This window comes from Empidonax traillii, unplaced genomic scaffold (assembly GCF_003031625.1).
Source record: "Empidonax traillii isolate 1590-97213 ecotype Southwest subspecies unplaced genomic scaffold, ASM303162v1 scaffold242:size1152717, whole genome shotgun sequence".
NCBI classification, from domain to species: domain Eukaryota; kingdom Metazoa; phylum Chordata; class Aves; order Passeriformes; family Tyrannidae; genus Empidonax; species Empidonax traillii.
This window is the reverse complement of record NW_020955435.1, coordinates 86,225-110,318: the sequence shown is the minus strand read 5'-3', so window position 1 is coordinate 110,318 and position 24,094 is coordinate 86,225. Positions and strand designations below refer to the sequence as shown.

Below are 24,094 nucleotides of genomic sequence, written 5' to 3'. Positions count from 1 at the left end.
AGAAAACTGTGGCTTCTCCAGAGAGGGGAATTTGTTGGAATTAATCCAAACTGGTCATTGCAAGCACTGTCTAGATTTTTTTTGCAGAGCCTTTGGCTGGAATCAGAGCCTTGATGTGACAGGGGCAAAAGAGGTTTGGGAAGTGCTCTGAGGCTGTGGCCTACACCAGGAAACCCTCAGTCTGAGGAATACATATCTGAACAACAGAATTAACCCTTTTGTGCATTTCTCCTCCTTAATAACACTTTTGAGATACTCAAGGCTGCTTCTAACACCGTGTCACGTCTCTAGGTTTTACACCTTTGATTCTGGCTGCAACTGCTGGACATGTTGGTGTCGTGGAAATTCTGCTGGACAAAGGTGGGGATATTGAAGCACAGTCCGAGCGCACAAAGGATACTCCGCTTTCCTTGGCATGCTCTGGTGGACGCCAGGAGGTACAGACATGTGTCCTCAAGGGGCCTGAGTTGTTGCTTGTGGATAGCTTTTATTTGTACAGAATCGGGGTTCTCCTGTTGATGATAAATCCTTCTTTTTTTTCTGGAAGGTTTTTCACCTGTGTTAAGTGTAACTAATTTAAGGCCTTTTCTTCTTCCAAGAAAAGAGCTGAAACAGCTGGTGGAGGCACATGGGGACAGAAACTGGAATTTCGTGTGGGGAGTATACGTCTTTGGGGCTGATAAGTGCAGATGCAATGCAGGGCATGTTGTACCAGGCTTTTAATGATACCAGATTTTTTTGTGTGTTGTTGTTGTCCAAATAAGATTTGTTAAATCCTTCCTTTGTTAAATCCAGCCATGTTCTTACTTGCTTAGAAGATGGCAAGGAGATGGCTGAGGGTTCCATGCTAGATTAATTTAAAGATTCAAATAGTTGACCGAAATTGAAAAGTTTCCACTTTACCTTTGAATTGCAGATTTTTAACAGTAGAAGTACTTCTCAAAATAAAAGACGAGATCAGTGTGGCCTGTGGGAGTCTTTTGTTCTTCCTCTTTATTTTTTTTCCTTATGCCAATATCTACCTCTTGTATTTCTGGCTTAGCAGCTTCTGAGGCAGCCTTATTTCTGGCGTATTTGGAAATCACTTAGCCTATATTAGTAGTAAAATGAGGTGCACTGAAGTGCAGTATATCACTCAAAATGTTTTAATTTTCCCCTGTGAAGAGCTTCGCTTTAAAGCCTTGCATTCATGTGTGGGTGAAATAATCTTTCTGGCAGACAAGTGCTCAGCTGCTGTGCTCATGGGCTGGGCAGGCTGCACAGAGATAGGGAAAAGTCAAATAGAAGAGGGTAGAGATATTCCTGTGGAGTCTTGTGTATTGACAAGGGAAGCTGGTAGCACACTGGAAAGCTTGAACTTGTGATAACATCCTTTCACTCCCTGGACAGTGGCAAAGGCCACGATATGTCTGTTAACACACGTGCTGTTTTTTCAGGTTGTTGATTTGCTGTTGGCCCGGGGAGCAAATAAAGAACACAGGAATGTGTCAGATTACACGCCATTAAGCCTTGCTGCATCTGGGGGCTATGTTAATATCATCAAGATTCTTCTCAATGCTGGGGCAGAAATTAATTCCAGGTAAGGTACCAATGTAACCAGCTGAGCTGCAGCACGGCACAGACACTCCGTGTTGGCTCCGTGCTGAGCCTCAGGTTGGAATCTCAGGTGCTGTCAGACCTCCTTGCAACCTTTCTACACTGATGGTATCCTGTGTGCTCATGTTGTCTTAGTGCTTTTAAATTGCCTTTAGCTATCACAAACTTCATCTGACTTATACCTATATTTTAAGGTAGTATATTTTGCAAACCTGTTCTTTTCTCTTTCCGATTTCCACCATTCTGGGATCTGGAAGTCAAACTATTTCCAATAGAACTGGGTAAAGGAACCAGCCAAAGGGCAGCTCTGCGTGTTTGTTTGAAAATACCTTTTTCAGGAAGAAGAACAAATTTACACAGCTATGTCTCTTAAGCTTCTTCTCCATTCATTTTGAGAAAACTCACACATATTCTATCCCTAGATAGAGTGAGAGAACTCTTAGCTAGAGGAAGTTAAAATTGCAGCTGTGCTAGAAACGTGTTTCTCTGAATGAATCAGATGAAGCCTTGATTTTTAGTAAATGTAGCTTAAGGCTTATGTGTGCTTCAGCCATCAGGATGTCTGAAATGTATTTTCCCTGTTTATAAATTGCAGTTGCTTATTGCATACAACTCCTCTTATGGTTTCTCCTAAGCAATTAAAAATGCTGCTATGTTAGGTCAGTTTTTGTATTTGTATAAGGTTATATGTTCTTTTCTGACATTTTGTTGCTCTTTGGAAAGCTCTTGGAGTTTTCCTCCAGCTCTGGGCACTGCAGTTGTGTTTCTTTCCCTTAGGACTGGGAGTAAGCTGGGAATTTCTCCTCTGATGTTGGCCGCTATGAACGGCCACGTTCCCGCCGTGAAGCTGCTGCTCGATATGGGTTCAGATATTAACGCCCAAATTGAGACCAACCGGAACACAGCCCTCACCCTGGCCTGCTTCCAGGGCCGGGCAGAGGTGGTCAGCCTGCTCCTGGACAGGAAGGCCAATGTCGAGCACAGGGCAAAGGTAAGGGGGGCACTCACCTTTCCTTGTGACTTATTGCCCCTGAGCCAGCAAGTGTCTTCAAACTTCCTGTGACTTTGAGCCTCTCTCCTGCTCAGAGGAGTTGTTGCATCAGAGCATTTAAACGTTCTGAAATGCGTGGTTTCTTTAAAGAAAAAAAAAAAAGCATCAGTGATGAATTTTTTTTTTTGCACTAGGGAAAAGCTGACTGGTCCTTTTGAGCTCATAATGAAACTTAGATTCACTCTTGTCTAAACTTGACATGATACTCGTTAACAGAACAGATATTTTTACATACAAGTGAAGCCTAGGCAGGAAGAGAATAGTGTTGCTTGTGATTCTCATATAGAGCAGACTTTTTGTCTACAACAGAAGTAGTGCAGTCAGACTTTTTGTAAAGATTTTACGTTGCTGTAGAACCCGTGGCTTCAGTACTGTGACCTTCTGTGCCTCTGAAATGCTCCACAGGTCCCATCCTTTGGTGCTCTGGGACAGCTTTGTGTCTCCTGCCATAAAGCAAGCTTAAAGCTTGTGTAGACAGCCAGACTGATTTCCCCAGCACAAAGGAATTTTTGGTAACTCCTAAGGCTGCTGAAATAATTGCTGTGTCTGTCTACCCCGCCTGCTTCTGGAATGACTGTGGCTGGAGAAAAGGGGATATGGATAAAAGCCAGCTCTCAAATGGTCAGTTGGGCATGTTAGCAGCTGGTGTAAGTTTATTTAACAGTCTGGCCTGGCAACTAAGTTGGGCCCAGATCAGTCTCAGTGCTAAGGGAGGCTAGAGAAAAGCTATAAAGCCAGTTTCTCAGTGTTTTTGTAGAAACACTTGTGTCTTCATTTGAATCTGTTCTAACCTCTCTTGTAGAGAACCTGTTATAAACTTTGCTTTTGCTGTTGAGACAGGTATCTGGTGGTTCTTAGTCAACAGTTTGCTTGGGTTTGTATAAATCGAAGCCCAAGAGTGTCTGGTTTTTGGGTTGGTTTTGTTTGGTTGGTTTGTGTGTGGGTGTTCTGTTTTGTTGTTGGGGTTTTTTTTTGTTGGGTTTTTTGGGTATTTTTGAGACAGAGACTGCTTGAAGTTAGGCTCCTAAACTAAATATAGACAGCTAAATAAAAAAATATTATTTCTCTTTGTAGGAGTCATTTATGTCTTATCCAAAGTGTATTGTACAGATTTCACAGAACAGCTTGTTCTCTTTGCACAGACTGGTCTCACACCTCTGATGGAAGCGGCTTCAGGAGGTTATGCAGAGGTTGGAAGGGTTCTCCTTGATAAAGGAGCAGATGTGAATGCCCCACCTGTGCCTTCCTCAAGAGACACAGCTTTAACCATTGCAGCAGACAAGGGTCACTACAAGTTCTGCGAGCTCCTCATTAATCGGTAAATTGTGTCTTCTCATTAAGTGTTCAAGGGTTGGACGGGGCTCTGAGCAACCTGGTCTCATGGGTGACATCCCTACCCATGGCAAGAGGGTTGGAAAGAGATGATTTCTAAAGTCCCTTCCAAGCCAGACCACCTCTGGCTTTGTGATGGGTGGCACATTTCTTCTCCTCATCCTCACTGTCACTTGTGGGGCAAAGCCTGGAAGTAGCTCTTGAGCGTTTCAAGCAGAACCCTGTGCTCTGCTAAAATCTCAAGGGGCTGCTTTGTCCTGTGGATAGTCACCACGCTGATGACAATATAAAGGTTTCTGTTTGTGTACCTGTGGTGCAATAGGTGACATGAAGTGAACATTCGTTTCTGTCAGGGAGATTTAAATGACCCCTGCGTCACTGTCGGAAATGAAACAGCAAGTTTCAGGGACATATTTAACCACTGTACTTCAGTTACTAAAGTTCTATATCCAGTTGTACTCTCGATCTTTTGTGATCTTGCTGTCTTCCACCTCTCCTTATCCCCTGTTTCACTCTGTTCCACTTGTGTGTTTTCAGAGGAGCGCACATCGATGTTCGGAACAAGAAAGGAAACACCCCGCTGTGGCTGGCAGCGAATGGTGGGCACTACGACGTGGTCCAGCTGCTTGTCCAAGCAGGAGCAGACGTGGATGCTGCAGATAATAGGAAAATTACCCCTCTTATGTCAGCATTTCGCAAGGTAGGAGACCAGCAGTTATGTTTTCAAAACAGTGCTTCTCGCTTGGGCTTGAATCTGAACGCTTGGTTTGGGAAGAAGCAAATACAACTCAGCAAAATGAATCCTTTGATAAAATCCCCACCTTGAGGTAATCGTAATTACTGTACTTCACACAGATCCAATTTTTGAAAGGTGAAAAACTGTTCCAGAAACCATATTCACTTTATTATTTCCAGTTGTACACTGTTCAAAAACTCCCACCATTTCAGACTTTGCCAGTTTGAGGTTTCCATAGTTCCCTCTACCTTTCTGGATTGTACTGCTTGCTTCAGTCCTGATTTTGAGATGAACACAGTACCGGTCTGGAATGAGCTGTGCCAATTCCTCTGTGCTTCTGCTGTTCAGTTCCTAATCTGTTGTGGTGGGACACTTTGTGTAGTCTGCTCTTTTATCACCTACTACCTTTTCTTCTTGGCAGGAAGAGCTTGCTTTGTGATGGTTCCGTCAGTTGTGGTGTTGGATGCGAGGAGCACAGAGGAATTTATTGACTGTAGCTGCTTTGCCTTTAACAAACCAGCAAATAAGTGTGCAGCTTTTTTGACAGACAGCCATGCTGAGCATGCCACTGCTGTCTGCTTTCACATAACTTCAGAAGCAACAGTTGGGTCCTTTGTGTGGTTGCACAGTGGATCCCAGTAGCAAAGGAATGTGCTGGTCAGGATAACATACAGGTGGCTCGGTTCCCTGATCAGACTTAGCTTGTAACTGAGCAGTCTAAGTTAGTTCCATGGTGCAAGTGGCAAAAGAGTGGATTGGGAGACAGATGGTGTGTAAAGAGTGTTGTCTTGGCTGTTACTAAAAATATGAAGATCTGCCTCTGTCCTTGGGCATGATTTCGTCCTTGTATTTGAACATAAGAAATATCTTGTGGAAGAGCTTGTCTTTGCCACCGTGGAGCAGAACAGCAGCTGTGCTGTCAGCACCAGGCAAGCAGTAACTGCCCTTCTCCCCAAACAGCAGCTCACCAGAAATGTTCTTGCTTATGACGAGTCTTTTGTATTGGACTAAGAGATATCAAACGTGTCTTTTGATGGTGAGTGTTGACAACTGTATACAAGAGGCTAGAATTTTCTCTGCTGTTCTAGGGGCACGTGAAAGTGGTTCAGTTCCTGGTGAAAGAAGTTAACCAATTTCCTTCAGACATTGAGTGCATGCGCTACATCGCGACCATCACAGACAAGGTGAGTTGGAACCGGGCACCGCACCCTGCCCTGAACTTTCAACAAAAATACACATGGAGAGTTCTTAAGTATCCAAAAACTGAACTGTTTGCATGTCTCCTTTTTAATACAGAACTTAAAAAATAAATCAGCATTTACAGTCCTGTTGTGTGAAATAGTTTGCATGTTTATGACTACAGGGGAGCCAATCTTTTGTTGTAGAGTTGTAGACTAAGCCTCACTCCTCAATTTTAGTTTCTCACGGGGTAGTAAGACAAGTTTGTATTCCAGGACCTGTTAAAAAAGTGTCACCAGTGTGTGGAGACAATTGTGAAAGCTAAAGACCAGCAGGCTGCAGAAGCCAATAAGAATGCAACTATACTGCTGAAGGAGCTAGACCTGGAAAAGGTGAGTAGAGCATCCCTGTCGTGTAGCAGAGTGGTTTGAACTGTGTGTGAACCCATAGGCTGTGTTTCCTCTGCTGCTTCTTGTGCTTTGACTGTGTGTTCCTCCCTCTAATATAGAAGTGAAGGACATGCTGGGGGTGACTAATTAGAACTGACTTCTGCTTCAGTCTCTCCACTGTCCTGTTTAGGAAAGCTTGGACTTAGCAATGGTAGCTCTCTGGGAGAACTCCCAGTAGCTCTCTGGAATCATCTCAGAGCAAAGGATATGGGAATAAGGGAGGTCTCCAGTCTCATGGTGTGTTTATGGATGTGTAAATCATAATCCATAAGCATTTTATGGACTTTTGTTTGGTGGAATTGAGCAGATAGTGGCAAAAATCCCTTTCCCTCACCAGGAATGCTGTGCAGCGTCCTAAAGTAAAGCACTCACACACTCTTTTATGATGTTCTTACAATTTTTGACAAGTTCCACATTAGTGCATTAACACCCATCAGTTGCTGTGCATAACTACAATGCAACATAGGCGACTGATTCCATATATTAAAAAAGTGGTTAAAATTAGAACAGTTTTGTGCAATACAGTCTTTTGAGTACTGACTGTTGAGTCAAAGATGTGAACGTTGCTGCAAAAACATTGCTGAGATTATTAAATATTTGTTGGAGAAAGGACTGAGAGGATGAGAGCTTTTGCTGCTTTTCCAGTAAAACTGTATTTTTGTAATACCTCTGTTTTGGTTGTTATTTTGTTGTTATTCCTTAAAGTTTTTGGACCAGCTAGTCCTGTTGTCCCGTAAGGTCTGCCCAGTTTCTGTGTAATGATTCAGTATGGGACATTCTAGTTCATCATACTCTCTCCTTTCTCCCTCCCCCCAGATTTTTCAGGAAGATCTAAATTATAAGGATAATTTAGTCTGTGTGAAAATGTTTAAATATTCATCTTTTTCTCCTACATAGTCAAGAGAGGAGAGCAGAAAACAAGCTCTTGCAGCCAAAAGGGAGAAAAGGAAGGAAAAGAGAAAGAAGAAGAAAGAGGAACAAAAAAGAAAACAAGAAGAAGATGAAGAAAACAAGCCTAAGGAAACTCTGGAACTGCAAGAAGATGACGATGAAGAAGAAAACGATGATGAAGGTAAAGAACAAGTGTTTCTGTGAACAGTGTAGTTGTGGGGGTGCCTTTTTTTAACTGTCAAGGGAATATGTTTGAAAGCTGGTCTCTCTTACTGTGGCAGTGTTGCATGGCTGCTGCCCTGGTTCTTCCCTCCACAGTCTGAGTTCCTGGCAAAACTCCTTTGTTCACTTTTGTACCCCCTTCCTTTGCTCATTCCCCGCCCCCCATTTGTTCATGAGAGTCTTTCACTCTTGGAGGATTTACACCTAAATGTAGTGCAGGTATTCTGACAGCTGAGCAAGGAGCATAACTTGAGCTGTGGTGTGTTCAGTCAGGGCACTGACTTCTGTATTTTATGGGTTCTGATTGGACATCAATTATTTTTTTCTTTCAGTGGAGCAAGAAGTTCCTATAGAGCCTCCAAGTGCAACTACGACAACTACAATTGGAATTTCTGCAACTTCAACTACCTTCACAAATGCCTTTGGGAAGAAGAGAGCTAATGTGGTGACTACCCCCAGCACAAACAGAAAAAATAAGAAAAATAAAACAAAAGAGACTCCTCAGAATATGCAGATAATTCTGCCAGATCAGCATATATCTCTAGCACAGCAAAAAGCAGATAAAAATAAAATAAATGGAGAGCCAAGAGGCGGTGGTGCAAGTGGGAACAGCGATTCAGATAACTTGGACAGCACAGACTGCAACAGTGAAAGCAGCAGTGGAGGGAAGAGCCAAGAGCTGAACTTCACGATGGATACGAACTCCTCGGAGCGGCGCTACTCCTCACTGCTCATCCCCTCTCAGGAAGAGAAAACCAGCACCTCGGCTTCCAAAACACCAAACAGGTGAGACTGCCCTGTTTGGTCCTGAATTCCCTGTCGTTTCACAAGGTTCCACCTGTGCCAGGAGCTTAAGCTCTCCACAAGCAGGTGCATCCCCAAAGCCTAGAGAGACTCAGTCTGCTTTATTCCTGTAGCTCTTAAGTAATACTGGCAAGTGTGTTGAACATAACCTCTTTAAAATGGTAAAGATACAATTTTTTTTGCATTTCTGCCTGATTTTAAATACTATTTGAGCAAAATGGCTCTCTGTGCTCTTTATGTGTTTCAATGTCTTCTTTATTAGAATAGATTTTAAAGTGAATATGCTGGGACTTTAAAGAAGTATCAACTTTACTTACCATCCATTTACAGAAGTGATTTTGTGACCTCTTCACTGTTTTATGGTTTCATCATTAGCTCATTTGACTTACAATCTCTTTGTTTGAAGGAGGGAAGAAGTTGATGACTCCGAGCATTTCACCTGCCAGGTGGATGGCCAGTTTGATTTAAGCTTGTCGAGCCAGAGGTGAGAGCCATAAGAACTCAGGGAATATACAGGGGCCCTGTGAACAGTTTGGAAGATCATTCAGTTGCCAGGGAATGTGCTGATAACTTTTATACCACCAGTTTCTGAATAGCTCAATGGTCTGAGTCAGAAACTTCAGATCCCCTCTGGGTCTGTAGTCTTTGTTTATTTTTACACTTAATTAATACAAGTCTGGTCCTCCATACTTGTGGTTTTAATTTCCATTTTCTGCACTAAGGGCAGGGAGAGGGTACAGGGGATGATGTGCAGGATACTGGGCTGAGTGAGAACCCAACCCATCTTCAATACGAACACGAACACTGTAGCATCGAAAAGGGCAGAGAGAGCGAGCTGTTGTCAGACAGAGGAGTTTGGGAGTGGGAAGAGAGTTGGGATTTCCTTTTTGGTTTCTCCTTTTCTCCCCTCAAAGTTAGGTGCAGAAGTAGTGGATTCATCAGTTGAGGGTGAGTGTTTTGGGCTTTCCTTAGGAATGTTAGAAATTGGAATTTGCCTGAGTTCTGTCCTATGAACATGAATTGTTTCAGCCTTGACCCTTTATCCAAGGTCTGCTACAAGAGTCTTAGGGTGATGAGGACAAGCTAAATGCACATTTCTGACTCCTTGTTAGAGGTGGTTCTTCTGTTAGATAAAGTACACTGAGGAATCAAACATCATGTAGATGATGTTTGTAGTATATTTATTGACTTCTGCAGTGCTCTTTGGCTCTTGCACTAGGCAGACTTTGTCTCACAGTCATCTCTAAATTTTTACCCTTCCTGAATTGCTCTTCTCTTTAATCACAGACACGCTGATGACAATGCTGCTGTAATTAAAACTGAAACTCAGACTTCATAGCAATGTTCTTCTGGAAAAATAGCTAGATATTTTCAGATAAAGCAGGAAAAAAGCTTTCAAAGTTTACCCTGGTATTGATATTCCCCAGTGGGTTTTGTTCTTTTCTTTCACATGCATTTTCTTGTTCTGTTTGCCTCAGTTTTCATTATCTGAGGACAGGTTCTTCACTTTCAAATGCCTTGGGTAGGTGCGTTATCAGAGAGCTAGAACTTACTAAGGTAAAGAGAGAAAGTGCTGCCTTATTAAAAGGTTTATTGTCTAAACACTGCTTTTCAGGAGTGGAGAACACAACATAGACACATAATCAGGAGGTGCCTAAGTGGCTGTGTACCACCTATTATAAACTATTTTACTCTTAGTGCTTCTGGTATTATTTAATTCACTGTAACTCTCTGCTTTTTGGAGGAAGGGCAAAGTCTTGACTAAAAGATAAAAAATAACCCTCCCCAAAGTCATCCAACAGTTGTTCCAGGTAGAAAATAACAATAAAAACAGTTCATGCTACTAGTTTCAAGCTGCAGAAATGTAAACTTTATGCTGTCATTTTATTCTGTGATTTGTAATCAGCACGTTTCTGTTCCCAGACTTGATGGTGAAGGTCACTCGAATTCCTTGTCGACTACTTATAAGTCTGTCTCTCTGCCTCTGACCTCTCCAAATGTAAAGCTGAATTTGACCAGTCCAAAAAGAGGCCAGAAAAGAGAAGAAGGCTGGAAAGAAGTGGTTAGAAGGTAAAGACTTTCATTCCGTACTTTGAAACTATCAGTGAACTTTTTAGCTTATAAACCATTCTCAAATACAGAATGTCCAACAAGGTTATATAATTCTAGAATTAACTAAAAAAATCTAACCCCCCCTTAGTCTTGCAGTGCTGTGAAAACCGATTGCAGTCCTAATTTGTAGTAACTCCTCACTAACTTAACGTCAGCATGACATGAACATTTTATTTGGTATGAGGGTTTTCTTCTCCTGTGAGTTCACTGGAGTAAAGATAAAAGGGGAAGGGAGCAGAGGGCAGTGAAAAGCCCTACAGCAGATGATTGCACATGAACTAAGGGCGTGGTGGATGTGAGCAGAGGAGAGGTGGATGATCTCTTCAAGACCAAAAAATTCACTGTGCTTTAAGCAGTGACCTTGATCTCTTGTTCCCTGAAAACTTTTGTCACCTAAAAGCGAGTGCTTAGAGGTACAATGAGATTTAAAGATTCTCTGTAAAGCAAACTTTTCCTTTGAAACATGTACTGGGGTTTGTTGCATGGCCATTAACACCCCAGTATCTTTCTTGTAACCTTTATGGTATCTACTGCTTGCAACTAGAGTGGTCATCTGGCTTTCCTCTTTTTGTTCTCTTTATCAAAAAGGGATACAGCACAAACATTCAGGTGTCAGATGCTTTTGTGTTCTGCAGTGGCAGTGACCAGATATGCTCATTTTGGAGAATTTCAGGCTGTGTGCAAAGAACATAATTGTACAGAGAATTTAACGCGTTCAGATCAGGGGAAGCCACAGACCGTTCTTAGTGAAGGTTTAAAAACGCAGTTTAATGTGAAAATTTAGGTGTTTGAACCCTTGGAGAGTTGGTTTGGCCTCTGCCTTTTGATGTAGTCTCCAGTGGGGCTCTCCACAGTGTCATGGCCCTGCTGGCTGTGTGGTAGCAGCCTGTCCCCCTCTTGGGCAGGAACCCTCCAGGCAGCAGCTGATCCCCCTCTGACCTGGGGCTGCTCCAGCTCTCCTGGGGCTCTCGAGTCTCACCAGCTCAGCTCGACTGCTCATGTGGGTGTTGTCTGCTCTTCTGGCCATGGCAGGGTTTGGAGATGGCATCCAGAACCCACCCTGTCCTCCTTCCCTGTGCCATGAGGAACATTCCATACAGTTCTGCACTGGTGTTTGCTGTGCCCTGGCTGATGGAAGTGTGTCCTGCCAAAGTCGCAGTGCCCGGGAGCTGCGTGGCTTCCTCTCCCAAAGCCTCTCCTGATCTCAGCAGGAATCCTCCTCCTTCCCTTTCCCTCTGAGTGATCCCCCAGCTAGAAAGGATGTCTATCAAAGTAACGGATGCAAACATCCCTTCTGCCCCTGACAGGCAAGTGGGCAGAGTTTTGAAAGACCCTCCCCCCAGCAACACTCTGCAGCCAACACCGATCGAGCAGTTCCAGCTGCAGAGAGGAGGGCGCTGCTGTTCCGGAGCAAAAAGGTACTGCTTGGGACACTTCTCTAGGTCAACACCATCAGCCTTGGCAGGGGGGGAGGGAAAGGACTGTGGGTGATGGGTGGGAGGGGACTGGACACTGGGGTGGACTGTCCTGGAGGAGAAATGTCTCCCGGGGGTTCCCAGTGGGCTGAGGTGGAAGCAGACCAAGGTACAGTCAGGAGCCCTGTGGGCAGTGTGGGTGTTTTTGAAAGTTAGGTGATGATGGAAGCTCTGTTTTGATAGGGAATGACTGGGATGTCTGGCTTGAGAGAGAGAGGCCTTGGGGTTGGAGGGGGGGAAGAAAACCCAAAGCAGGAAGCAGCCATGGGTTAGAACTGGGTCCATACTCTGAAATTGTAGTGTGCTGTCTCAGCAGGAGAGGAGGAAAGAAAACCACCTTGGCAACATGAGGTGATGCTTTAGAACATTTCCATTTATTTAGATGTTTAGAATAAAAGGTGTTTCCTTTGTGTCCTATTAAGTGAGAAACAATTTCCTGAGGATCAAGGACTGAAATAGTTTCCAGAACTGGAATAGCTCAGTGAAACTGGCAGCCTTTCCAGGGGGTGGTGGGGATCTGTCCCATGTTCAGAGGCACCTGCACAGTCATCAGTGGTTTCTGAACCCCCTTTGAATCCCCTCTAATTGTTCAGCGTTGAGCCAGGCACATCACTAGCAAGCCTGAAGGCAGTGTATGGGTGCCAGAAGTCCACACCATAAAGTCTGGGGACAGTGGTGGCCCAGGGACCACAGCTGGGGTCTGGATGCAAGCAGAGCTCGTATTCCGAGACTTCCCAAATACTGTGTGTGTGCACTGACCTGCCAATACCACGTGAATCAGGAAAACCCTAAACTGACTGACCCTGGTAACAGTGTTGCGGCCTGACAGTGAACCTGTTCCTGCAAGGCTTGGCTGCCATCACAGGGGCTTCCAGCAGCTCCCTAAATCCCAACCCTGCACACCTTCATCTGCCACCCACCATTGTTTATTGGTGACACTGCGCTTCCAGATCTTGGGGCCTGAAAGAGGTGAATACTCCAAGCTTGTGGATGCAGGTGGTAATACAGAGCTGATCACCGGGAAAACACTGGAAAGCCACCTTCTCCTTGCTATAATAGCTAAGCCATGGACGTTTATATTTGAAGCAGCACTGTTTATGTAAGTTTAGGTTGATAAGCTAAGGGTTTGCCTCACTTAGGAGTGGTACACAAGATAAGATAAAATCCAGAAGTGTTTCTGAAGCAATGTGAGGCACATATATCTGTGTTACAGTAGTGCTGGAATAAATGCTTCTGGAAAGTCCTTGTCAGGTACTGAGGATGAATAATTTGAGTGGGGGAGTTTGAGAAGGCTCCAAAGGGTGAAGAAAGTATCAGCAGAAAACCACTTACTGCCCTGAAACTTAAGAATATTGCTTCAGCCACTGTCAGACACTGCATTTCACAGATTTCTGGTCTTTGTGATATAGGTCAAAGAAATTATCAGTCCCAGCTTCTGTCGTATCTAGAATAATGGGAAGAGGTGGGTGCAACATCACGGCAATTCAAGATGTCACTGGCGCCCACATTGATGTTGATAAGCAAAAAGATAAGAATGGAGAGAGAATGATCACTATAAGGTACAGTATCTTGAACTGAAAGTCTTGAGTCAATCCACGGTGTCATTTATTGAGAAGCTTGTTTGCTTTTTAGGGCAGGACCTATTTAGCTTCTTGGTACTGAATAGAGCACACATTCCTGCTGCCAAGATATGCTGACAGTTGACTTCAGAGATAATCCTTAAGATACACAGAAGTCAAGAAATGACTTGCTGGAGTAAACATACAATAGACTTATGGATCAGTATGAAATTGAGAGGCTATGGAATGGTGTGCAAAGTGGGGTTTCCTTTTGCAAAAGATAAACCTGTTTGTATTTAATCCAGGGGTGGTACAGAGTCCACGCGATACGCAGTGCAACTCATCAACGCCCTTATTCAAGATCCTGCCAAGGAACTGGAAGACTTGATTCCTAAAACCCACATAAGAACGCCTGCTTCAAGCACCAAATCAATCCACGCAAACTTTTCATCTGGGGTCAGCACTGCGACCGCTTCCAACAAGAACTCCTTTCCTCTCGGAGCACCGCCCCTCGTCACGTCGCAGTCGTCGACACTGTCGACTTTCCAGCCTAGTAACAAACTCAACAAGAATGTCCCTGCAAACGTGCGCTCATCCTTTCCGGTGTCTCTTCCTCTCGCTTACTCTCACCCTCATTTTGCCTTGCTGGCTGCCCAAACTATGCAACAGATCCGACACCCTCGCTTACCTATGGCCCAATTTGGAGGAACCTTTTCACCTTCGCCGAACACTTGGGGACCATTCCCGGTGAGACCAGTTAACCCCGGCAGCACAAACAGCTCTCCAAAGCATAACAGCTCGAGTCGTGCAGGTAGCCAGAACGGGAACGTCTTGCAGACGGAGTCTCCCGGGTTAGCTACGTCCAGTTGTCCCGTTACCGCCTCGTCTGGAGCCGCTTCCACCCAGCCGCTGTGCGCGACCAGCAACCGGACTCCCTCCTCGGTCAGGAAGCAGCTCTTCGCCTGCGTTCCCAAGACGAGCGCCGCGGCCACGGCCATCTCAACTGTGACGAGCACCTGTAGCACTCTGCCCTCAGCTCCCTCCGCCCCCCCGAACAACGGGCAGGTGCCCACGGCGTTCCTGCCATCCAGCGCTCCGCCGGCGCAGCATTCCGCGCTGAAAGCGGACTCGTTCCCGGCCGTCTCGGCGCCCAAGGAGAAGGTGCCGACCCCGGAGCAGCCGCCCGCGAACGCACCGGCTTCGGCTGCGAGCAGCTGCAGCGTGTCGGCCAGCAGCAGCTCGGCGGGCACCGAGACCCGCCCCTCCAGCAGCCCTGCCCCGCTCAGTAACGCCCAGGAGGAGGTACTGCCAACCAGCATGTCGGAGATCAGCCCTTCCATGTCGATGCCTTTCTCATCCAGCTCAGAAACTGCTCCTCTAAGCTTAGCGTCGCCCAGGTCAGTTGTTGCAGATAATCAGGACAACAGTAACTTACCTCAAGTAGCTGTACCAGCACCTCGAGTTACTCACAGGATGCAGTCCAGAGGTTCTTTCTATTCAGTGGTACCAAATGCAAACCTCCATCAAGATCCTCAGTCTATTTTTGTTACGAATCAAGTTCCTTTAACACCTTCTCAAGGTCCACCTGCTGCAGTGCAGCTCTCGTCAGCCATGAACGTTATGAACGGTTCTCAGATGCACATTAACCCAGCAAACAAATCATTGCCTCCTGCCTTTGGGCCAGCAACGCTCTTCAATCACTTTAGTAGTCTTTTTGATAGCAACCAGGTGCCAGCTAACCAAGCATGGGGAGACTGTCCACTCTCTACCCGAGCAGCAGCTGACCCATCTTTCACTGTTCAGTCTACCTTTCTGAATAACTCTGTGCTAGGACACGTGGAAAACGTCCATCCTGACAACTCCAAGGCTCCTGGGTTCAGGCCACCTTCCCAACGGGTTTCAACTAGTCCTGTAGGTAAGTCATTAAGGTCGTGCACTGGACAAAATCCTTTCTCCAGCCATTGCACTTTGATCATCTCAAACTGACGGAGAAGTAGCTTGCAAATGACAGTGGGAGAATGCTCATGCAATGAGGATGGCCTGTTTTTTCGAAGTGCTCTTTAAAATGTTGATGATTTTTTTATTTTTCTTCAGCTCTTCTAGGCTGTTAGGTGCTGGGAAGATTGCAGTCACTGCATTACTTGTCCTCTGTAAGACACAGGAATGCTCCCACCAGTTTGTAGAGTAGCACTGATTTTAGGGTTTGGGTTGGAATGGAACACAGTGTGGGGTGATACCAAACCTGAGGACTGGTGGAGGTTCCAGCTGCAGCAGTGACTGTGTGCATGTGTCCCCTATTTTATGTGAGACTCTATGTTTGACTCAGTGAGGGGAAACTGTGCCTTTTGATTCCTGATACAGCTCTGGGATTTTAATAAGCTTATTTTGTGCTTTGGGAAATTGGTGTGCTACTGCATGGGGTGTTCTATTAGGAAGTTCAGTGTAGCAGTCCCAAGCTTATCTGGATTTATTTAAAATGGATTGGGAGCACTGACCTTGAGCTCCCTGCCCTTGCTGCTCTCTGCCTGAAGGATCTTGGCATTCCAGCTGTTTCAGACAACTGGCTGCACCCATTTGGCTGGAAGGGACCCTCAAGAGATGAATTCTGTGCCAGCCTTTGCCCTTGCCATGGTGTCTGTTGGGTGCCCTGGCGTAGCTGGAGAGCCTTACCCACACACTGTGTTGGGGATTTGGGCTGATGCTGGCACAGAACTCGAATGCTGGGCTGGGACAAGTCAAGTAGTTTGACTTTCAGAGTAAAGGAGAAGGGAGCGTTTGGAAGATGTGATGCTGAGGAAAGAAGATTTTCAGCATTCCCGCTCCTCTTGGTTGATTTACAAACTTGCAGGACTTCTGCAAACCAGAAAGCTTCTCTCTGACTGGCTTTAACCACAGAACTGGGGGATTTGCTATGACTGTAGTTTTCTTAATAGTTTAATTTGGGCTGTAGCTCTGCAAAACTAGGGCACACCTAGAGCTTTGAGCCCCATCCAGTGTCAGCCTAGTAAGCAGAACCAGATGTGGAAGGTAAAGTAACTGGACCTTGTTTGTCAGAGACTGTTAATAAAGAGCTGCCGGATGCTCAGCAGGCTCCAGAAACACTTAACAATGGCTCAGCTTTTCCTCTAAATTGGGAGCTGGCTGTTGCTGAAATAACCCCTGGGGCAGGAACCCTGTGGCAAGTGGGATCTGCTGATTTCTCTGCCCATGGCATCCTGTGTGTGCAAACACTGACTGGGACTTCCCACAGCAGCAGAACACTTTGCTGTTTCCTTATGCAAAGATCATTTGTTTGCTGTGGGGGTCCTTTACATATCCTTAAATGACTGTAAGAATTTAAAAGGCAGTGTAAATCTGTTTCTGCCCTGCATTAGGAAGGTTAGGTAGGTAGCCAAGGAGAGCTCACACAGTGGACTTTAGGGAGTTTAAGTGTGAAGTTCTCAATTGAAGCTCAAAAATATTTGGACAGAACATGTTTTTTTCTGAGCTGGGATTCGATTAGGGTATATTGCAAAGTGAAGAAAAAGTACAAATAGGTAGGTGTGCTGCTGAAATTGTGCTAGGCAGGAGTGACTGGTTGGTCAGGTCCTTAGTTGATTCATTTAATGTCATTTTACTTCCCACTGCTCTTGGTCACCTTCATTTCAGAACCTAAATTGTCTGTCACACAGGTTATGGGGAGCCTGGGGAGAAGGGGATATTTGAAAGGTGTGATAGTGAGGAAAGGAATGGGCACAGTAGGCTGAGGACTTGTCCAGCACCTTCCCTTTAGAGTCCAAGTGTGGTCTGTGCATCCATCTCATTCACTGGCTTGTCCCCAGCTCAGCCTCCAAAGTGGGTTGAACTGGGAACTCCCACGGCTGTGTCCAGAGGGCTCAGTGACAGGGTTCATGGGATTTTGGGAAGGGGCAGAAGGGCCAGTCACTCCTTTGGCCAGCAGCAGCACGATGGACAAGGAGCAGCCTGGGCCTGGGCTGGCAATTCCATGTGGTGAGAGGGGATGGGAACGGCTTTGGAACAGGTGGAACCTCTGATCTTGGATGTGACTCCACACTCAGGGAGCAGGGATGTGTCTTTCGTGCCTGTCTTGTGCAGTTGGACTCCTGGAAATTTTTCCACAAATAATATTCCTTGGTGACCACCTCTAAACTGATTTGGTGGAGATTTGGTATCATTTGTGCACTAAAGCAGCATTTTCTTAACAAGTTCTCACCTCAGGGTGGAGTTTGGGTCCTCTGCTTTTCCTGGTCATGGGTGAGCTCAGCTGCAGCTTGAGTTTTCTCTGCTTCACCAGTTTACCAGGCACAGATCCCCCTGCAGATCTTACTGGCTGTGGATCTGTTCTGGAAAGGCCTATTTGTTCCACATTTTAGGTCTCTTGTCCTGGCAGCTTGCAGATTGAGGGCAGGCTTAGCCCAACCATTTGGGGAGGCTGTGGAGGAGACTGAAAGAAATCTACTTGTTACTTCTTTCCTCTGCATTTTAAGAAGGGGTTTGAGACCTTGCTTTTAAAAGAAGTCTTGAAAGTTGAAATATGCCAACTTAGGAAGCAGCACCTGAGTGTGGAATTGTGTGAAATGGACTCAGTTTCACATGGAGTGACTGAGTGTTGTGGCTGTTTCTCTAAAGGTGGAGGTAGCCCTTGCAATAAGCAGCATCTGCAGGAGTGCCTGGGGGCTTTGATAAGCTGAATTTTGAGCAGAGTTTGTGTGAGATCAATACACTCCTCTGAAAAGCTCAGTTATGCTTCCAGAGCATGACGAGGAGTTTGAGTTCCTGGCCCAAGTAACTGCAGAAGGTTTTAGTGTTACAAAACCTGATTTTTTTTTTTTTTGGTAAGTACATGAATAGGAAGCTCATTACTGCATTCAGAATTTGGTAAGCCATTGTTCAGAATAGCTACTTTTAATATCGAGCCAAGTTTTTTGTCCACTTTTAGGAAGGACAAGATAACGATAAAAAGTGTTCTTTATGACCTGAAAACTCTGGATTTGTGGATCTCTGGCTGTCAAACTCCCTTCAGCACATGGAACATACCCAGCAGTGCTGAAGTGGTCTAGCACTTCACAAGCTGTGTACCCAACAGCTGTGTACCCATCATCCTCCTGAGCCATCCAAAGACACAACTGGGCATCCCTCTCCTGCAGCAGAGCTGTTTTTGTCCTAATCCCTGCCTTGTTCTCTGTTTAGGATCCCAGCAGTGCCCGTGGGCAGCAGCACCTCTGTTACCCTTCTGTCTGGGGCAGACTGGGGATCTTTGGTGGCTTGTCAGCCAAGTGGCAGCTCCTGTTTTGATTTGTGGTGGAATTGGTCATCACAGGGGCATTTGTGGGTGGAGGGTTGGCCAGAGTGTCCTGTCCATGGAAGACTGTCCCCCCAGGCTGGGGTGCCTCAGCTGAGCACCCCTTGTTCCAGCAGTGTGAGGGGTGTATTTCTCCTTGGCTGTAAGGGAGACTTCTCTTTTTAACCTTTAGGCTAGTGAGAAAAATACCTCCTTCAAATCCAGCAGGTCATTTCTGTCCATGTGAGCAGGTTGGATCTGGCACTTTTGGAAGCAGTAAGGTTGACTTGGTTGATAATACTGGGGGGAAAAGACCTGGCTTTCAGGAACTATCCAGGCTCTGGAAGGTGCCCCTCTGGTCTGTGACCTGAGGTCCTGCCTGGCACCACTGCTGTTTGTGCTGGGGTGTGTGTAGGTACAGCCTTCAGCCTCGCTCTGCAACAATGTAGGCTGGTCCTGGTTGTGGTCATTTTGAAATGTTTAAATGGTTTTGAAACTAATCTTGTTTAATAGGCCCTTGAAACTAAACCCAAAACTCAGGTGAACATACGGCCATGCCCGTTTCTGCTTTCAGGTAACAACGTGTGATAAGAGCTTTTACAGCGTTTTGGAAAAGTACTGAAAAGCTTTGGCTTACCAAAGAAAACTGTGATTCCCCCCTTGTTAATAATTTTTGTGGGACTTTGAACTCTTTCTCCCTCTCTCTCTTCCTCTCACACATCCCTGGAGGAAGAGCAGCCCCCTCCCCTGTGCTGCTGTGCCATGTCAGCCCTGCCTCTGGCCACAGCATGCTCTGACTGATCTCTACATGAAGGTACCTATGGGGATGGCAAAGTCCATCCTGCAGAGAACTCCTTCCCAGGTGCTGGATTCCTCTGGGACTTTTGGAGAGCCCGGTATCCTTGTTGGATTTGTGTGGCTTTTCTGTAAGCAAAGATCCTGGCCACTCCCAGCTCTCCTGCTCTGCCCTCCCTGCTAAGATCATTCCTTTCAGTGACCAAAGGGATGGCTGTTTTGGCTAAAACCTGAGGCCAAACCAGAGAGCCTCCAGAAATACCTCTGTGGTTTCTAAGAGAGAGTCGTGCACCTGTAAAATGACCTTACCCTGTGCAGATGCCCCCGAAGGTGATGAGATGCTTTAATTATATTTGGAAGCACTAGCTTTCTCTGGTGCTTTGAAGCAGGTTCCCAAAGAGAGATATTTAATCAAATTTATGTTTATTTCAGGCTTACCCTCTCTAGATCCATCCAACAGCTCTACAACTTCTTCTTCAGGTCCTTTGACAGGCTTTTCAGCAAACATACAAGGAGCACGGGTTTACCTTCAAGGGCCAGCGCCTGTTGGGACTCCCAGCTTTAACAGACAGCATTTTTCACCACATCCTTGGACAAGCGCAACAAATTCATGTAGGAACTTCATGGGTCTGTCTTAGTTAACTATAAATTCATAGCTCTTGTCTTTAGTAGATTTCTAACTTGAGGGGAGGTTACCCAGTGATGCACAAAATGCTTTCCAATTGCTTTTAGCAGCTGTGAGGATGGCCTGCAAATCCCAAGCTGTGCTATTTTTATGGGGTTTTTTTTCCCATGCCATTAGTTCTGGTAGCATTACTAAAGGTATATTTGGGCAAAAAAACCAAGTCATTGTAGGCTCTGAGAGGAGAGGGCACGAAGCTGTGGGGGAGTGGAGGTGATTATAGCGAGCTAAAAATTCCCCTCTACATAGTTTGAGTGCAATATTAGGTGAAAATGTCATGTTTGCCATGGTTTGAAGTTATACTTGCCTTTTTTTTTCTCTTTTTTAATTGGGATCTGGAATGATACTTAAAATGTTCCAAAATATTTGAGCATCATCCGAGGTAACAGTGGGGGCTTTCCTCCTAATGGGAAGAACATGGAAGCAGCTTTATGGAAAATATGGGTCTTTAATTCAGAATCTTAGCTGAAGAGGTTTTTCGTGTCACTGCATGCAACTTCAGTGCCACTCTTGAGTTTAAGAACCCAAATGTTTAAAGGAGTGCTCGAAGGAAGTTGGATTTCCCCAGGAGAGTCAGTGACGCTTCTGAAGTTGGCGGGACTTACGCTCTTGGGTCACACCTGTGGCTTTGGGAAGCTGTCTGATTTCTCTTCTGCTGGAAGTGGTGGATCCCAAAACCAGGCTGTTTAGATATTTATGGTGTTTTGGCTGATGTTTTCACCTCTTCCTGAAACTCTTCCATGTTTCTTATTCTTTCTTGTAATTAATGTAGATACACTGCTATGTCATGAGAATATCATGATTCTGATGGCTGAAAGCATTTGTGTTATAATGTTGGTTTTTGAGAGTTAAAAGAACTTGCAGACAGAATTTCTGTGCAAGACTTGAGGATTGCTTGCAAAAAAAAAAAAGAGCCTTTAACACATCTTATAATTTGCTTTGAGATAATGTTGGGGGGGATAGAGCGGGTGGCATTTATGCTTTAATACCTTGTGTGCTTTGTGTGTAATTAAGCACAAGAAATACTCTTTCCAGCAGGTGAATCTCCTATTCCATCAGTTTCCTCAGGATCATCTTCGCCCCTCTCAGCTGCTTCTGCACCTTCTAACCTGGGCCAGCCAAAAACGGGTAACGCCAACCAAGATCGAAAGGTGCCCCCTCCCATCGGGACAGAGAGGCTCGCCAGGATCCGGCAGGGAGGCTCCGTCACGCCCACGCCCCTGGGAACCAACTTCACAGCCCCCGTGGGCCACAGCGGCATCTGGTCCTTCGGAGTGAACAGCGTGTCTGGTGAGTGCTGGACAGCCCAGAGAAACTTCCAGGACCTCGCAGAGGGACTGGGAGAGGAAAGTGGAGGAGGAATAAAGTTCCACAGTCGGTACTCAGTTTCCGTGCAGTGCATCCCAAAGGGAGAGCTGGTGTCAGTGCTGGGAAGTGAAGTTTTTGTGGAAAGGAGGAGGTGCAGCGTTTGAGGTGTGGAGTGTTTCCATTGGCAGCTCTAAAGACAAACATCTGAGTCCTGCATTTGTTGTGTGTTCCAGCAAAACCCTCCACACTTTGGTTAACCTGTGTCTCATCACTGCTGTGTTTTCACAAGGAAAGCTGGTGTGTGCTTGCAGACTGTGCTGGCAACTCTGTTGGATCTTCATGGTTCTCCTGTGAACACCTGGAACTCCCAGTTCCTGGTAGTCCCCATCCTTTCCACCCTTGTCTGGAGGATCAGGATGGCCAAACTTACCTCACCAGGCTGCCCTTTCCCTGGTTTTGCCCCTGTCACAAGTGTAGCTTTTTCCTGTGTTCTTTTTCCTGTGTTCCCGTGGTACATGGGAGGCTGGAGGGGAGGAGGATATGTAGCCAGCCTCACATGGGGTCTGCTGCAGCATCCCTGGGAGAGGAATACAGGTCAGACAGGTGTGTTTGCACTGTCTGTAATGGATTATCAGCCTAAACCTGCAAGTACCTTCTGCTGTGGCAGGTCTCCCCTGGCCAGAGCAGAGCCCTCAGATACCTCTGGCTGTGTGTTTTCAGGGAGCCTTTGGGTAGATGTAGGTATGTGCAGCTTCTGAATTCTGCTCCAGAGTATCTGCAGTGAATTTTCAATATCTCTATTTTCAATTCCCTTTCCAGAAGGCCTGTCAGGTTGGTCTCAGCCTGTCATGGGAAGTCATCCAATGCATCAGCAGCTGTCAGACCCAGGCACGTTTTCTCAGCATCAGCCCATGGAGAGAGATGATTCTGGAATAGTGGCTCCCTCGAATATTTTCCACCAACCTATGCCAAATAGTTTTGTGGATTTTTCTAAAGTAAGTTACAAAGGGTTGGATTTAGTCTGTGAAATGACCAAGTACTGACTTCGTTGTATCTCCTGTTCTGCCTGTTCACACTCCATCTGTGTTCCTCTGCTGCTCACCACCCCAGTCCTGAACCTCCTTTCACCCCAGAACTGCCCAAGCCTGGAGACACATCTAAACAAAACCAGAGGCTGTAGATTGAAGATGTTCTCTGGTCTATATCTGAAGGCCTCCATTGCCCTCCAGTGTTTCCTCTCTCAGAGGCTCAGGAAGATTTCACAAAAGCTTGCTCAGCTCTTGAGGCTGATTAAAGGTTTGCTTAACACTTTCAGCACAAATCATGCCCACAGTACCACACACCTTCCTTAAGGAAGTGGCAGGAGGAGAGGACTCACAGCACGTTTCAGAAGGAGCTGTAGCATCTGCTCTTGGGATCTTCTGCATAGCAGAACAGTATAATTCACACATGGAGAGAATTCTTGTAATTGCAAAAAACTTCTCTGTAATTTGCTCTTTCTGAACTGACAGGATATTTTAGATGGCCATCAGGGATTACAGAAAATCTTTAACCCAGAGCCTGTGCTCGTGCTCTGCTCAGTGCAGCCCCACTTGGCTGTCGTGGGCTGCAGAGAGGAGGGAGCACGGAGCTCACTGGGTTCAGCCGCTGGCCTGGCTTTGAGGGCTCACCCCAAAGCTCTGTGTGTGCTGCAGCCTCTGCAGAGGTGTAAGGTCAGGAGAATGGCTGAGCTGACTGGAATCTCCAGCTCTGAAGAGTCACCATGTCCCGCACTCTGCCCTGGTGTTCCCTCACAGTTCCCTCCCCGGTGTATGGATGTGACCTGCCTCTGTCACCTGGGCAGACGTGGTCCTACAGCCACCCTTCACCGAGTGCTCTCTTGTCCCCTCAGGGCCTGCCCATCTCCATGTACGGCGGCACCCTGATCCCCTCGCACCCCCAGCTGGCAGATGGCCCAGGAGGGCCCCTCTTTAACGGGCTCCATACTCCAGATCCCGCCTGGAACCCCATGATCAAAGTTGTCCAGAACTCAACAGAATGTACTGATGCTCAGCAGGTAGTGTGGCTGCCTTTTCCCACCTGTGCTTGCCCGGGGCTTTATACGGTGGTGTGACACCCGTTTTTGGATTGGTGGCATGTTTGGGGTTTTTTTCAGTTCTTTGAAACTAGAATTGAGATTGTTTGCATGGCTTTTCCCTGCTCTATGTGTGTGTGTGTGTGTGTGTGTGTGTGTGTTCATAAAATACCCATGGAGCTGTCAGTACCAAACCTTCCAGGTAAAACAAGCAGCATTTCAAGACTGCTCAGCCAGGTAATGGACTGTTACACGTGAGAGGGTTTATATCTGTGCTCAGCACCTTGCAGGTTGTCAGTCAGACCTTGGCTGGAGCTGGAGAGCTCCTGCCTTTGGACAGTCTGGTTGTATTTTGGGGGAAGCCTTACGCTCGCCCTCAGTGGTTAAACACTGTTAAAGGAACCTTTATTTGTTTTCATAATAGATTTGTCTTTTTATTTCTCGCTGTAGATTTGGCCTGGCACCTGGGCACCTCACATTGGAAACATGCATCTCAAGTACGTCAACTGATTTAAGGGGGTCTTGTCCTTGTTTTAGCCTGGTTTGGG

The 24,094-nt window shown here is 46.0% G+C and overlaps 1 protein-coding gene across 9 annotated transcripts in view; it reads left to right on the top strand.

Annotated features, from left to right (window-relative positions):
• LOC114059785 (ankyrin repeat and KH domain-containing protein 1-like) overlaps positions 1 to 24,094 on the top strand; it is a 98,275-nt gene that overhangs the window by 70,680 nt on the left and 3,501 nt on the right. The window contains exons 18-36 of one of the 9 annotated variants that reach the window (XM_027888628.1): positions 292 to 437; positions 1,437 to 1,579; positions 2,374 to 2,587; positions 3,790 to 3,965; positions 4,517 to 4,679; positions 5,804 to 5,899; positions 6,170 to 6,286; positions 7,241 to 7,415; positions 7,789 to 8,242; positions 8,667 to 8,744; positions 10,184 to 10,330; positions 11,680 to 11,790; positions 13,257 to 13,406; positions 13,712 to 15,321; positions 19,915 to 20,094; positions 21,203 to 21,454; positions 22,292 to 22,467; positions 23,364 to 23,528; positions 23,997 to 24,043. In XM_027888628.1, coding sequence (XP_027744429.1) covers positions 292 to 437; positions 1,437 to 1,579; positions 2,374 to 2,587; positions 3,790 to 3,965; positions 4,517 to 4,679; positions 5,804 to 5,899; positions 6,170 to 6,286; positions 7,241 to 7,415; positions 7,789 to 8,242; positions 8,667 to 8,744; positions 10,184 to 10,330; positions 11,680 to 11,790; positions 13,257 to 13,406; positions 13,712 to 15,321; positions 19,915 to 20,094; positions 21,203 to 21,454; positions 22,292 to 22,467; positions 23,364 to 23,528; positions 23,997 to 24,043 — 4,600 coding nt within the window. Of the gene's footprint in view, positions 1 to 291; positions 438 to 1,436; positions 1,580 to 2,373; positions 2,588 to 3,789; positions 3,966 to 4,516; positions 4,680 to 5,803; positions 5,900 to 6,169; positions 6,287 to 7,240; positions 7,416 to 7,788; positions 8,243 to 8,666; positions 8,745 to 10,183; positions 10,331 to 11,679; positions 11,791 to 13,256; positions 13,407 to 13,711; positions 15,322 to 19,914; positions 20,095 to 21,199; positions 21,455 to 22,291; positions 22,468 to 23,363; positions 23,529 to 23,996; positions 24,044 to 24,094 lie in introns of all 9 variants that reach the window. The other 8 variants (XM_027888625.1, XM_027888624.1, XM_027888623.1 and 5 more) reach the window with 8 other exon arrangements.